Genomic DNA, 15487 nt, shown 5'->3' with positions numbered 1-15487 from the left:
TACAGCCTGGTTTGTGTGTCCTAATCTGCACTGCATACTATGCTGCTAAAGCCTTAGCTAGGGAACTGTCCTCCAGAGGCTTCTGATTCAACATACATTATATCAGCTATGCCACAATGAGCTGCACAGCAAGGCTGTGTAGTGCATCTGCAGCACTGAGCAGCTCAGCTACAGCTGACAGGTTCTAAAAAGTGTCAGGAGAATGAAAACACAAAAAATGAAAGCACACACTTCTTCCTAGATGACTCAATTCTGCCAACGCAGTTAGCTGGATTTTGACTTAAGTGATATACTGGGTCTATTTATTCACCAGGTTTACAGTCAAGTACATTACAGTTCCCATCTTTAACACTGTAGCACAGAATTTTCATAGATGATGGTGACACGGGTAAGACTACTACTAGAGAAAAAATTACTAGGCTAAGAAAAGCTTGGTGAACAGCAGTAAATACTGCTATTAACAGAGGTGTTTGACAGTCGTTAAGAAATGCAAGTTTATCTGAACAGACATAGTACAGAGGAGAGGAGAAAGTGTGGGGTTTTTTTTTGTTCCTTTTTTTTGTGTGAGAATCATGATAAACAAACAAAATCCAGACACTATTTTAAGCAGCTTTGCATAAGCAGGTGATGATCCTTGTTTTAGTTTGGGCACGAAAGGTTTAAGGTCACTGTTCCAAGGGATCCTAAACTACAGGATGTCTTACATTGTTTCCAAATAGTTTGGGTTACAGCAAAACAAGAACAGAACAAATTGTTACTAGCAAGAACTGGTTGGAACAAGCTATGACAATTTAAGAACTTCCCATCTCAAAAAAACACTGATTACAAAATGAAAAGCAATGCCCCTACCGTTATTACCCAGGTAGTGCAGGGTTTTTCCAGAAGAAAACTTGAATACTGTCATGGATACACTTCACAAAACTTTATCTCATGAGCCAACAAGGCTGCTGTTTTGCAAAACTCAAAATAGCAGGCTTTGCTTCTGTGTCACGGGGGGAAAAAAAAAAGGGAAAGTTAATATTTTTTTTTTCTTCAGATGCCAGCAAGCTACAATGAGAAACAGGACAGAGAAGGTAGAGACAAATGCAGCATATTATTCCATGCCATTAAAATTGCTGTAATACATCTACACGTACTTGCTCCACCTGAACTCCACATCTACTTCTCTGTGCTTAGACTGTCATCACTGGAGGCTTTACAGTGAAAAGGTGTGGTCTAACATTGTGCATTACAAGTTGATTCAGCACCACGTGTTGGGCTTAAGAAGTATCTGAAATCCTAGAGAGGATCATTACTGCCTGCCTTATCATCTTTTGTTTCAAGGATGAATGAATACACAGACAGCTCCTGATGACCCACAGACTATTTATGTTATGATTCCCTATTAAGCTATTTCTGTCTGTAATACATGCCGTTCCTGCTTCTGGGGCCCCCTTGGAGGGTGGGGGGATTGCTCCTAAGAAATCCAGATGCTTTTCACAGAAATAAATACTGGTTTACCTAAGCTGACTGCATGTCCTTGGTTGGCATTTGCATCCTTACACTCTACACCACAAATAAAGCGTACTGGGAATGTAATGTGGACACAGTTACAAGGCTCTGCAGAGCCAGTCTGAGTTTAGTACAGATAACACTGATCTGGGTCTAGTATGCGAATAATGCTTGATCCTATTCCTGCTTAGGTACTCGTGCATTCTCACTGTAACGGCATCTACCAGAGTTTTCAGCACTGGCACAACAAGCCACAAATACATGGAGTGAGCCCAAGTCTGGTACCACTCTTGATGAGCACTACCCAAACCAGAAGCGGTATGATCACATCATGCATACTCCAGTTTCTCTGCAAGTGCCAGGTTCGGAACACCAGGTGATACCAGGTACAGTCCAACACCAGCCATGGCTGATACAGTTTGGTTGCGGGTGCTGTCTGCTCCAGGGTGTGAGGAATGTGATCACGTGTATGTGTAATACTTGGCGTTTCCCCATTAGGTCAGGTATCCCCACCTGTGTTAGCTGCCTTATCTCAAACAACAAAAAGCTTTGACTGAAAAAGAAAAATCCCCATGACTAGTATTAAAAGAGAACCATGAATTTTCACTACAGGACAAAACACTAGCAAAAATGGCATTTCAGTTGCTGCAATTTTAACTTTGCTTATTAAAAAAAAAAGATGCAACATTCCCAGTTAATATATTGTAGGCAGCTTGTTTCATCATCTCTGAATGCAAGATGGGATGTTCTGCATTGCAAAAAGTGTAAGGTATGAACAAACACTCACTGCTCTCAGAACTGCCACCTGATTTATACAATCACACACAAGCTCCAAAATTGAGGATTAAAGGTGTTGCAGGAAGTTTTAATAGTAAACACTATGCAAATGTGCTCTAGTCATATGGTTCCCTGATTGTCATCTTCCTTTTAATTTGTTTTGTTCAAGAAGTCATTAGTGAAGTTTTATATACATCATTAAAGCTCATCAAGAACAAAATTCAGTGGATTATATTTTATGGCAGAGTAAATGATGACTTAAGTCTACTTAAGGTTGTCATACAGCTGGAGTATTAGGAAGAAAGGTCTGAGGAAATTTCAGAAACTCAGCTGTCACTTTGAACATCACAGACCTTTCCAAATGTGCCATTAGTATTTGTTCTGCCAACTGTTGCACAAAACCACACACAATTCTCAGATAACCAACCCAAAACCAGAAGCAAGGTTCATCTTATCATCTATACTACACTATCTGACATGCGGGAAGCTGAAATTTGGAGGCACTAATGGAAATTCAGGAAGCTTTGTAAAGCCAACAATTCACAGTACATTTGAATCTCCTCAACTCACGTAAGTTATCACATAAGGTTAGCATTATCTTTTATTAAAACCACTGAAGAAAAAATTGCACCTCCTTTACTACAATGAACTTGAAAAATACACATTCAAGGGGCTTTAACTGTAAAGCAAAAAGAAAAAATTAAGCAATCCCAGTTTGTGACGACTTAGGAGGCCTTCCCCAAAGGTCTCAAAAAAAATCAAAGAGAATTTTGGAGTAATTAAAGCCAATATAGGAATAGCACAGCAGAGGAATGAAGGAGCTACATTGTATTAGCTTCCCATTCTTCCAAGAAGACACTCATGTCTACCCAACAGCCAAAAATGCCTGGTAATCTTCCCTTTCTCCTCAGCATCTCCTCCCTCACAACTTTTATCATCTCCCTTTTTGCTGCTGAGGCTGAAACCTCATCAATTGCAGCAAAACAAAACCACATTTTTCTTCACCTTGACTCAAGTTTTTGCAGTCTTCTCTTTTCTCCTAACCCAGAACCTTTGCAGGAGCAAGGGGAATTGCTCCCCAGAGACATTCTTACTGATGGACTTTGTCTATTGGCCCCATCCAGACCCAACATTGTTTCTGGCACTGCCCAAACCAAGCAGGTCACAAACAGCCAAAATCCCAAAGTACACTGCATATAGAATCTGTTCCCCTAAATAAATGCTAACTTCAGAGCTGTTTACTTATAGCAGATGTCCGTTAAATTCACTACCTGCACCCCAATTAAATGAGTCTAAAGGACTGCACTGGGAATCAGAGCTCAAGTTTTTTCCTTCAACTTTTGTCCCATATCCTCATACAAACCTGAGCAAATATTAAGATCTTAATTTCCCCACACTTCAACCAGTAATGTTATAAGCCTTTTAACATCAGGGCAAGAAGAGAACGCATGTAGATGTAAGAACTATCTCAAGACACACACACCACATAATCTGATAGAAAACTTTACACACTAGCAGCCAAATAGCTCAGATGAAAAATATAGTGCAGAGTATAAAATTTCTCTTAAAATACAACTAAAAGGCAAGCAATCATCATAGAAACATTCAAAGTCATCAAGCATTTTGATGATAATTTCACAGAACCGAAAGTTAAAAAAATTACATTAAAAGGAGACACCAAGTATTTCAAAAACCTCTGTTTTATTTGTACAGAGTAAAATACATCATACGGTGAACATTTGTTTTCCACCCATAATCTAAAGCCATTAATAAGTGTTTTCTTTTCACCAAATATCCTGGCCAGAAGCACAGACAATGGAAATGGGAATGCTAATTAGTCTCTCTCTGCCAGAGCTACAAGGTGCACATCAATTTCTGCTTCTGTAAGGATCCTGAAAGAACAAAAAGAAATCTTAAATAGCTTAAATGATTCTTTCCCTTAAGCTCCAATATTACAACCTAATATCTACACAACTAAGTTTTAGACAATGCACCTTTCAGCCCTTTAAAGCCCCGCTGCCAGGGCCACAGGCTGACATTCCAAATCTTTTCGAAAAATAAAGGAAGAATCAAAGGCACTAGTGAGCAAAGAGATTAACAAATGGTAGAAAAAGAACAGGTTATTCCTCATGAGTAATATATTTGCAGCTTGGGACCTGGTTGGTCCCAAGAAGAATGGGTATGCAATTAGTATGATGACTCCAAGGGGGACACAGGTTTTCATAGCTTTCTCCCTCTGCTTGTTATCCCTCCTTTCTGAAAAGGACAGAAGACAGGTAAATGAAGTTTGGCAGAAAGCTGGCCCTTGACCCTTGAGCAGCAGTAGAAAAGGGGTAATGCAGCTCCTGCATGCTTTCTCAAAAATGCTGTGCTATTCTGTTGTCCTAAACGCACACCACCAAATGCAAAACCACCCATCATCACCATGTTAACTTTAAACACATTAGGAAGCACTCAAAAGACTGCACCTGTAGCACCCAAAGGTTTGAAGCCTCTCTGTAGACCAGATGTGACTACATTTTAATCATCACATAAAGCAATACCCTTTTAAGAAACAAAAGACAACACACTTCTTTACTGGATCCCTTAACCATGTCAAACATTTTAAAACTGCGTTAAGATTTTTTTTTTTAAACAATGCCTTTTACCCCAAACATTTTGAAGAGTTACAAGTAAAAAAAACCTCCAAAACTTCAACTTCTGACACTTATCTTTTTTTCTCAATTTACCATTACACAAGAAGTTAAAAGTAATTGCACATAACCAGGGAAACACACCAAGTTTTATCAACACTGATCACTTACCTGAATTTAGGATTTTCCACTGTAACTACACCAACTTCTATTTCTGAAGGTTTGAAATCAATGGATAGTACAGTAGACAGGCATGTTATTGCTGTCTGAAAGATGACAAAAACCCCATCATTAAACAGAAAGCACCAAGGCTTTTTTTTTTTGAATAGACATAGCATTAACAACGACCCTTCCTTCTAGTTTTAAGTTATTTCCTTCCACCTCAAAACCTCAGCTGAAAAGTTTCAAATAGTTTCCCCTTGTTACAGAATATGGCCCTTCTCAGGTCCTCTCCCTAAAAAGCCCAATCATTTTTGTAGCAGAAAAAAACCACAACAAAATCAAAACCTTTTATCATGCAGAGACTAAAACCCCAGGTCCCAAGGACAGAACATGTTTCATCAGGGGCAAACAAGACAGACATTGTCATTACAGTCCAAGATTACTCAAAGCACACGTCACTTGCATAGCTTCCATTTTGGCTTGTCTTCTGGTAATTAAAATTACGTAGGCTGTTTTTAAAAGCTGCATTTCATCATGGCTTAACTTATTTTTTTCCCACCCTAATCATAACCTGTTTTAAAAGGTGTTCTTTGCTACCTCACTCATACCTAACCCTGCAGTAGAGTCATAATAATGCTAAAGATGTATTCCTAAAATGATGACTGAGCATAACAAGAAGTTCCATAAAACAGCTATGTAGCCATATGCTTATCAAATCAGCTATTCTGACACGCTGGCATTAAATTGTGATCGCTAATGTGTTAGGAAGTGTAGAACACCAGACAAGACTTTTCTAAAGTTTATTTTCAATATGTTGGTAATACATTGATTCTGCAATAATTCTGTAAGACTATATTGATGTCTTATCAAACCAAAACCAAACCAAATAACCCAAACAAAATTCTTACCCTTGTAGCATTACCTCTAACACACCACAAGCCTTTAAAAAAAAGGCAGTGTGTGTATGTCTGTGTGAAGAACATTACAAAAACGTGATTCTTGTTTTTGCTTGACAGATTTGCTTCTCCCTGTCACTGCCAACTTTTAGAGTAACGGTATCTGATCTGCATTCACTATCTCAGCATTTTTACAAACACAACAAAAAGCTGTAGAAGCACATCCAGGATTTGACTGGCAGATTATTTACCAATTAAGTATTAGCACCATACCATAGTAGTTTCATGAATTAAAAACAAGAATATGAAGACTGTTTCATCTACCTCCAACTGCTCAACTGAGACACATGCACAGTATAATCAAGCAGTGACAGAAAAATACATTTAACGTGAAAAATATTTAGTCAGGATAAAAAAGGATCTCTGAGGGAATTTCAAATGCATTCATTTTCAGTATGCTACAATTATTTAACCCTCTCAGGTCTTTAAAGAAATCACATATTAAGGAAATCAGTACTTAAGATATACATATAAAACTTAGGAGTTTATGCTGAAGAACTTTCTGTTTAAATGGTACTTTCACAGTAATGTAGACTTCAGAAGTAATTTAGCTGAAGGTCTGAATCTGCATAGCATTCCCAGGGATCTTAATACAATACTCTGTTTAATCTTACAGGGGAGTCAGTTGCTTGGGTTATTATTCCTCATTTCAGCTGCTGATCTTGTGATGCAGAAAACATAACATTATGAGAGAAGAACGAGTCCTGGCAGGAGAAACAGGTGGGCCATGGAAGAGGACTGTTTAGACAGATCTCTACAGTGTAAGTGAAAAAGTAAGGATGATTATAAAATAAGTTAATTGACCTATTTTATAAGTAGGACACATTTTTATGGTGGGCCTTGGAACAACAGTTTTCACAGTAGGCATAATAACTGCTGTTATATTTACTAACCTGACAAACAAGCACTACCCCGTCCTGTTTGAAATGCTTTCTAACACGAATATCATTTTAAGTGCCACTAGAAGAAAATTGTACTGGTATTCCCAGAATCAAGCACTGTAGTAACCAGCCACCAGCTACAGTAGGAGTGCTACAATTATAGATTCTGCTCCAGCTAATCTAAAGCAGAAAAAGCAGATTAGATGAGTATTTAAACACTTGCAAAATATTGTCAAAAGATTTTCTGTTTGGATAGCTACACTTGCTCTGGCAGCAATACAGAACTGTAAGAAAACAGGAAATGCCTAACTGTACTACTCTGTGTCACAAGCCTACATACATGATATGAATTAAAAATACTTTAACAAATCTTTATTTCCTTCTGCTGGCCTACCTCTACTGTTTGTTCATATGTCCAATCAAATTTCTTCTTTACTTTCTTTTCAAGAAAACTGGTTGACTCAGTCTGTTTAACTCCTGCAGCTGTGGCCTTGAATCCACAATAGTAACCTGCCGGATCACACTTGTATACCTGAGGGCCGTGTTCTTCATCAATACCAATCAAAATCATACCTTGAAGAGAAAATTTGTTAATTTATTTCTTTCCCCAATTGTAGCAATTTCATTCAACTCTAGAATAGAATAGATACTTCTCTCCTGTGAAACATGTGCATGCACAGCAGTACATTTTTGGGAAGCAGTCCAGCACCTAGATCTGCCATTTCCTCTTTATCTCTCATTTGCCATTTCTTTCCAGCGTCTCATTACCAGGTGTGCAACTCAGTTTAGTGCAAACTAGTTTTCTGTCATTCCCAAAGAAGGCTACTCATTAAACATAGAAACATTTTTGCCATGCTCAGTGTGTAGAGAACAACAGACTCAGGAAATACAAAAGTTTCATCCCGACGCAAAATTAAGCCAGCCACAGTTCACTTCCTGTGTATTGTATTACACTTTACAAGTGTAAACAATAGTTCTATTAACATGTGCCTTTTACCAGAAAGCAACTTTACAAATATGTTAAAATTAATGGAAATATTAAAAGATCAACTTTAGATTTCTCGACTATAATCCTGAAAAGCACTGCATTACATTCCTTTTCCTCTTCTCTTTAAAGGAAAAAAAGAACACTGAAATTAAATGTGGAAATATCAGAAGATAAAACTGAGTCTTTCAAGACCATTTGAGTAAATGCTTTCAAGTTGGGCAGACTTCAAGTAACAAACTGGTCACATCACTGAAATGCATCTGTGTTCACCCACACTTCTAGATTTACAGTTGTATAGTCTCAATATGCATATTAAAAATAACTTGAAAGCAATACTTGCAAAAAAACCCAAAACAGAACAAGGTCAAAGTTTGAAATAATTTTTACTTTACGCTTGCATAACTTTTAACTAGTAGTGATAGCTGATAAGCTTCTGAGCAGCTGTCACTACAACAGAAAAAAAATTTCCATCATCTTTTCAAAAAAAGTTTAAGGAAAGTTAAGAAAAATACATTTTTATTCATGCATTTAAACAAAAATAACTTTCCAGTCGTATCAAGGCATGGGAAATGCCAAGGGAAGAAAGAAACAATCATTCCTGAACATTACAAACATACAAGCATAGGAAAATTGCCCCATCATGGAAACTGTGGTGCAACCCAGAATGTTACTTCTTTAGTGAGAAGTGCTAGTGCCTACTATGATTATGAGAAGTGATTCATGAATTCTGAAACTATTCTCCTTAAAAAAACACAAAACCAAGCAAACAAAAAGAAACCCAGACAGAATGTTTCATGAAAAAGTAATTGAGGAAACATTAAGTCTTTTATCTCAGTTCCCGGACAGCCTAACAGTATGGTTGTAAATTGCTCACAGCCAAATGTAAGAGAAAAACCAAGTCAGAACCAACCTCAGAACACACAGATGATCAGGAATATCTACAAAAAAAACAACTGTACACACATCTTTTTTTATTTAAGCTGCATTTGCTGTTATAAAACAAGACTGGTGCAGACACGTTTGCAAGTGAAATATTTTTAAGCACTTCTTCTCTACATTATATATATCATGGTTAAGTTAAGAGCAAAAATTACGCAGTTTTTGTCCTATACTTACTACTTAGATAAAAACGTCACAAAACTTGCACAAGCATAACTGCACTCTCCATATGTCTGTTTTAACAGTGATATTTACCCAGACACAGACACCGGTAAAAGGAGCATCTCCCATTCAGAGACATCACTGTGCACTGCAAACAGACTAGGCCCCAAAAAGTAAGGTGAAAGAGTATCACACATTCTAAAGAGGCTAAATCATTTACTCGAATTCAAATGCTGCATCAATGGTAAAATCATGTCTCCAATTCAAGACTTCCAATACTGCTTTCTCATTTGGTTGTTCATCCCTCTTACTCCTTCAGTTACATCCATATCTCGCACAATTTGAAAATGGGTGAGAATTTCTTAATACTTGAAGTTGCAAACTTAGACAAGAAACAGGAAAGATTAATTTCATGCACTATACTTACAGCAACCAAGAGGCCTCATTTCAGCATTTTGCGTATAGACCTGAGAAATATCTGCAATCCTTTTACACAGCATATCCACAGGGATGTCATAGCCATACTTGTACTTCCAGTTAGCAGCCTCATAGCGGGCTCTCTGCACCTGGGATCTGCTGTCAGCTAGACAGAAAGAACTAAGATTAATTTCTCCTAGCATTGCTTGAGAATGTGAATTCCAGGCTCAACTTTAAGTTGTCTTTAAATACACATATCAGAACTAGACAAGCTCTCCAAAACCAGACTGAGTGGAACAAATCTCCTTAGGCCACTTATTTGTTTTATGTGATGCAAAGTTGGCGAACTATATAAAAAACCTGACACACTTCAGATACGTAAAAAGATGGTGAATTAAATACCTGTCATTCCTGTCATCACACAGCCAATATTTTCAGTAATTCTGAATAAATGAGTCACTGTGTTGGAATCCAGTAACTTGTCCTAAAGAGGAAATAGAAGTAAACTTAACAGAAAACACTGTCCTTCAAGTACAAAAAAGACAGACTCTGTATGCTCCGGTATTTACAGAAGAGCCAAAAAAAAAATCAAATAACAGCTAAAAATTGTCTTTCAGGCTCTCTACTATTTACTGCTATAGGCATGTGAAGGAATAAATAGGAGAACGAGGAAGATGATAACCTCAATATCTCAAAAAGGCTGACAGCTAGAGCATGACCAACATCAAAGTCCCTTTCGCTCTGAAGAAACTTAGAGAACACACATACAAAAACTTGAGCTCTTATTGGATGCTGCCCTTCAAATGCAAGGGTTTTCCCCCTTCGTCAACAATACATCACTACTGTTCTGAAACACTCAGGAAAATCTGTTCTGCATGCTATTGGGATAACATTTTCTGAGTAGGAATTAAAGAAATCAGGAAACTGATTATGGACAACTCAGCCCTTACAAGCCAGAATAATGTACACATGGCAAAGTACAGCAGGCCCAACTCCATATTTTAGCTTTAACCCTTCGACAGCTACAGTGAAAACCAATATTACAATACGTGGTGAGGAAATGTATGATTGAGCACTAAATGGAGCTAGAACTTTATAATAAGCAGAATGATAATAAGATATTCAATCCACACTGTTATATATGTCAATGCTAATAAATACAGTACCAATATTGCAGAGCCTCACCCCCATCTTTTTTCTTATCTCCTACCAGCCTCCCTCTCGAAAACGGACTACTTACAGGTACTTTCTTCTGTGTTACAATTACTGCAGAATCTTTCCCACGAACAGCTACAGATGTAAGTCCACCCTGGTTTATGGCCTTAAAAGCATATTCTAAAAATATATGTAAAAGTTAATAAAAAACAGTGTTAGAGATATTCATACAAATAAGTCTGACACACCTCCCCCAACACAGAAGTCTCACCAAGTTCTGGCCTTTTTAATACTTGTGCAAATATTTGTGCAACACTTTGTCTTTAAGGTCTTTAATACAACGTACACAACAGTGTTCTGATGGGAATTAAGTCATTGACTCACTTCACAAAACCACTATCACTGTTTCCTTCAAATATTTCTAATAATTTGCCTTTTGTTCAGTTAGAATGCTTAACAGTAACAGAATTTGTTTTAAAACAAAAAGGCTGTTCTGCACTTGACCAAAACAGTCCAACCTTAACCTACAGTAATGGTAAATCCTTACATAAGACTTCTTAACATGCAGAAGTTTAGTAATCGAAGCATTATTACCATTGCAAGGATGTAATTTTCTTTTGCAGATTTTAACTGATACACGTGAAAACTGAAAAGATGGACCAGGCACAGAAGATTGGTTTTAACATTACTATCACATTTTCTGACTTGATGTTCAAACACTGCAATGCTTTTATTCACTTTAAATGAAACCTATGCACATGCCAACTAAACAGCATTTTTCACATAAATGTAATGGATTAAGATTTACTTGGTATCATCCATGAAATGAATTCCCCTTGTTTAATGGTTTCAAAAGCCTCAAGAACAACTTTAAAAATAATTTATCTGGCAATATATGATAAACATTCAGAATTCCCTAATGTCTGGTTAGGAGAGGCAAGTTTCAGGCAGTAGCTAAATGTAGATGATTTTTTTGTTAGCTATTGGAATGAAAATGGAATTTAGAACATGTCTAACCAACAGTGCAGAAAATTGTTAAAACTATCTTCTAAAATAATAGGAGCTAGAAATTCAGCTGTTTTAAATGCTGCGTGCAAATCTATAGAAGAGGCTGCACAACAGGAGAGGAATAATCTGAAAATGAAAAAACAACTCTCGCAATACCAGGATCTTGACGTTCAATTTGCTGAGTCAGTGTTGTGGAAGGTCTGACTGCCATGTATTTAATGGCATTGTATTTATTACTCTCAGGCATCAGAGCATTTACTGGCTACCCAAACATGCCATGAGGAACGTTCCCCCTTTCTCTCTGCTAGATGCACAACTCCACTCACCTCTTCACTTGCCTTCCCTGGGATGATCAGTGCTAGCCTGCAGCAAAGCACAGAACCCAGCGGGACATGAGCTAACACTGCCTGCAAACTGGTCATGTTTGAAGCCCCAGGCCAGGGCTCTGCAACGCTTATTTATGTGTACAAGTGTCCGAAGGGAGGGTGTAAAGAAGATGGACAGAGACAGGCTCTTTTCAGTGGTGCCCAGTGACAGGACCAGAGGCAATGGGCACAAACCAAAACACAGGAGGGTCCGTCTGAACATCAGGAAACACTTTTTTACTGTGAGGGCGACTGAGCACTGGCACAGGTAGCCCAGAGAGGTTGTGGAGTCTCCATCCTTGGAGATATTCAAAAGCCATCTGGATGTCTTCCTGGGCAACCAGCTCTGGGTGGCCCTGCCTGAGCAGGGCGTTGGACCAGATGATCTCCAGAGGTCCCTTCCCCCCTCAACTGTTCTGTGATTCTGTGATGCTTAGGTGGGAGCAGGAATAGGTGCCCTCACAAACTGTTTTTGCTCACAAGTACTGACAGTCAGGCTTGCTGAATTGCAGTCCTTTCTTGCCCTGTTCCTGTTACCATCTGCATTGATCAGTTTTCAAAGAGACAAGCCAAAAAGTGAAGTGGCTCTTACAGTATAATAAATCCAAATCGCTAGTGGCATTTTAAGCCTGTTTTCTGCTATGCAAGTATTTAAACAGTACTGCACACGTTCTTTCTGAAAAAAGCAGTTCATTGCTGTTCCCTAAATACATCATAATAGTCAGAAATTTGACCATATTAATTTTCTCCACCTCCCAAAGTTCCACTCAGATGAAACATCACCTTTGAAGACTGGAACTAATAGGTGGCAAGACAACACCGGTGCTCTGAGGGATTTTAATCACAGCAACGAGAAGTGTATATGAAATAACTGTTACTTTTCTAATATGAAATCACTTCAAAGGCACATGAGCTTTCTCAGCTTCGGAAGCAGAAGACAGATTTAAGGCAAAGCACAAGCATTTTAGTCCAATATCACTACACCGGAAATCTCTGTTCAGGTACTGCCAACCTCCAGAAAAACCTCACGTTTTAATGCAGACTTAAAGCAACAGGTGTCCATATCCATCCTTGACAGCACCTAGTTGATCTGAATCCATCACATGGAGAAGGATGTACAGGAATCAAAAAGAACAACAGAAAGAAAGACAAAAGCTAGATTCGGATATTTGACTGCAAGTGGACAAGAGCTTTCTGCCCATGCTGTGGCTAGGTGCTGGCCAACAGAGACACTAGTGTGGCACCATGCCTGAGTTATCAGCCTGGCTGCGGGTAAAGTGAGCTCATACTTGCTTGAAGTTAACTACGCACACCTATGTATTTTTCTTCCTATAGCATATAGGTACTCAAAATATCTTTAAGACAGCTTCAGGCTGTGTGCAGAGGCTCTCAAATACACACGCAGATACTTGCTTCTAAGACATGGGTAAAAGATATGGAGGTACTGCACATTTCTCACACATTAACCTAATGCTTGGATATACCCAGGAGGTAGGAAACCGAGGCTTGGTTTCCTCTTAGCTACAGGATGCAGTAACCATTCCCAACAAGTAGTACTGCAACAGAGAAACAGCCAGAAAGGCGATGCAGACCAACCAGCCTGTTTTAATGGCAATGGAAGGTCAGAGCCCATGACTCTTCCATCTCAGAGCCACTGATATCCTGTGTGAGGAAGTGCTGTCCCTACCACCCATATGTATAAGGCTTACTACGCCAAGTTGCATACAAGCCTTATACATACTCCAAGTATAAGACAGCACTCGTATGTAAGTATATAGTACAAGTAACTTTCTACCTGTGTATGGACAGCTACACACAGGCACTTTCTTAGTTGCCCCTTGGAGAAAGGACTGCTCGAGTCTGGGCCGCCTGCCCATGAAGCCTATTCCACATAGCCTTCTTCCCAAGAAAAACCTCAAGGGCAGACACAAAACAAACTATTGGCTACCACGGACAATTCACACAGCCTGGTCCCAGCAACCTCCTTTCCTGGAGAACAGATGGATGCATGGACATGGTGTGCAAGGTATGTGCAGTGAGGCCACGGCAGCTGGGGAAGAGCCACTAAGCTCCAGGAGAAGATACCATTAAGGATTCATCTGGCCCTGTTGTGAGGATCCTTCAGGAGCACTGTAAGAGATCTGCCCTGCCAGACTACGAGCTGACTATGCTGTTACAGAGTATTCTGCAGAAGCAGCACCATGAGGCTCTTTTGCAGAGTCTGGTGCACTGTAAAAATAAGACTAAAAGATTCAGTGGCTTACAGAAGATGAAGTGAGGCTGCAGCTTAATTGCAGAATGTTCAAAGAAACCTGGAAACAAAGGATGGTTGCTGCTATCTCACAGGCCATGATGGCATTCAGGTGTAACAAGGGAGACCATGGGTTACCTCCAAAACCCAACTGTTACTCTGGCATGCAGGGTTTGAGGCAGTCCCACTTCTAACAGCTACTGTAGTTCTCAGGTTCCAAAGCACAGTGCTCTTAAGTTTGACAAGATAAACTGAAAGAAATACTTTAGGGGGAATAAACAGCTTCTGGATAACTGTCAGTCTGGTCTTCAAGCATCTGAAATCAAACACCGGGAAATCACAGGAGGTGCCTCCCCGTGGCAGGGGACACTCGAGGGGGCCTACCCTGGCTCTAAGCTTTCCTTATCTCACGCGAGGATCCCTTTCCCAGGCCCCCACGCCGGCACGACCGGGGCCGCAGCTGCTCCAGGCTTCTCCCCGCACACCGCGGGACCAGGCAAGGCGGGAACCGAGACTCCCCGGCCACGGGAGGCGCCACGTTTCCCACCCTCCCCAACGGCAGCCAGGCTCGGTGGAGCCTCTCCGAGCCAGCTGCAGCCTCGCTCGGCGGGAAGCGGCGGCGGCGTGGGCAGGCCGGGCCCGTGACGGGGCAATTCAGCGGCAGCATCCCCGGGGCCAGACACCCACCGACTTGGTAAAGGCGGCCCTCGGGCGAGAAGATGGTGATGTGGCGGTCGAAGCCGGCGCTGGAGCCTCGGGACATGGCGAGTACGGGGCAGGGCGGCGCGGCCGAGGGGCTCCAGGCGTGCAGGGCCCCTCCGCGACCGCACGCACGGCACCGGCGGAGCGCTTCCGGGTTACGCGTTCCGCGCAGGCGCCGAAACACACTCCGCTCGCGCACCGTCACGCTCCACCTCCACCACTGCGCATGCCCGAGCGCCGCGGCTCTTCCCCCCGCCCGCCCCCCCCCCCCCGCGGCCGCCGCTCCTATGCCGCGCATGCGCACTGGGGCGGGGGGCGGCCTCGGTGCTGCGCGGCTGGGAGCTGTAATGTCGCGACATGTCACCTACGTAGAATCGTAGAATCGTTCTGGTTGGAAAGGACCTTTAAGAACATCGAGTCCAACCGTTAACCCAGGACTCCCAAACCTACCACTAAACCATGTCTCCAAGCACCCCATCTACTCGTCTTTTAAATACCTCCAGGGGTGGTGACTCCACCACTTCCCTGGACAGCCTGTTCCACTGCTTGACAACCCTTTCCGTGAAGAAATTTTTCCCAATATCCAATCTAAACCTCCCC

The 15487-nt window shown here is 40.7% G+C and overlaps 1 protein-coding gene across 1 annotated transcript; it reads right to left on the bottom strand.

Annotated features, from left to right (window-relative positions):
• Nucleotides 1-3950: 3950 nt before the first annotated feature.
• PSMA6 (proteasome 20S subunit alpha 6) lies at nucleotides 3951-15064 on the bottom strand. The gene is made up of 7 exons (XM_068398394.1): nucleotides 14873-15064; nucleotides 10647-10741; nucleotides 9809-9890; nucleotides 9417-9572; nucleotides 7295-7473; nucleotides 5073-5167; nucleotides 3951-4160 (listed from the first exon to the last, which is right to left on the bottom strand). The coding sequence occupies exons 1-7, from the start codon at nucleotides 14946-14948 to the stop codon at nucleotides 4103-4105; spliced, it is 741 nt and encodes a 246-aa protein (XP_068254495.1). The 5' UTR covers nucleotides 14949-15064; the 3' UTR covers nucleotides 3951-4102.
• Between the last annotated feature and the right edge of the window lie 423 nt (nucleotides 15065-15487).

This window comes from Nyctibius grandis, chromosome 4 (assembly GCF_013368605.1).
Source record: "Nyctibius grandis isolate bNycGra1 chromosome 4, bNycGra1.pri, whole genome shotgun sequence".
NCBI lineage: Eukaryota > Metazoa > Chordata > Aves > Nyctibiiformes > Nyctibiidae > Nyctibius > Nyctibius grandis.
This window is presented reverse-complemented; position numbering and strand designations above follow the sequence as displayed.

Coding starts and splice junctions, on each gene's coding strand:
- PSMA6 (XM_068398394.1), bottom strand. CDS start 14,948: ATGTCCCGAGGCTCCAGCGCCGGCTTCGACCGCCACATCACCATCTTC. Junction 9,891..10,646: donor TAACACAGAAGAAAGTACCT/GTAAGTAGTCCG, acceptor TTTCCTCTTTAG/GACAAGTTACTGGATTCCAA. Junction 4,161..5,072: donor GTGGAAAATCCTAAATTCAG/GTAAGTGATCAG, acceptor TTGTTCTTTCAG/GATCCTTACAGAAGCAGAAA.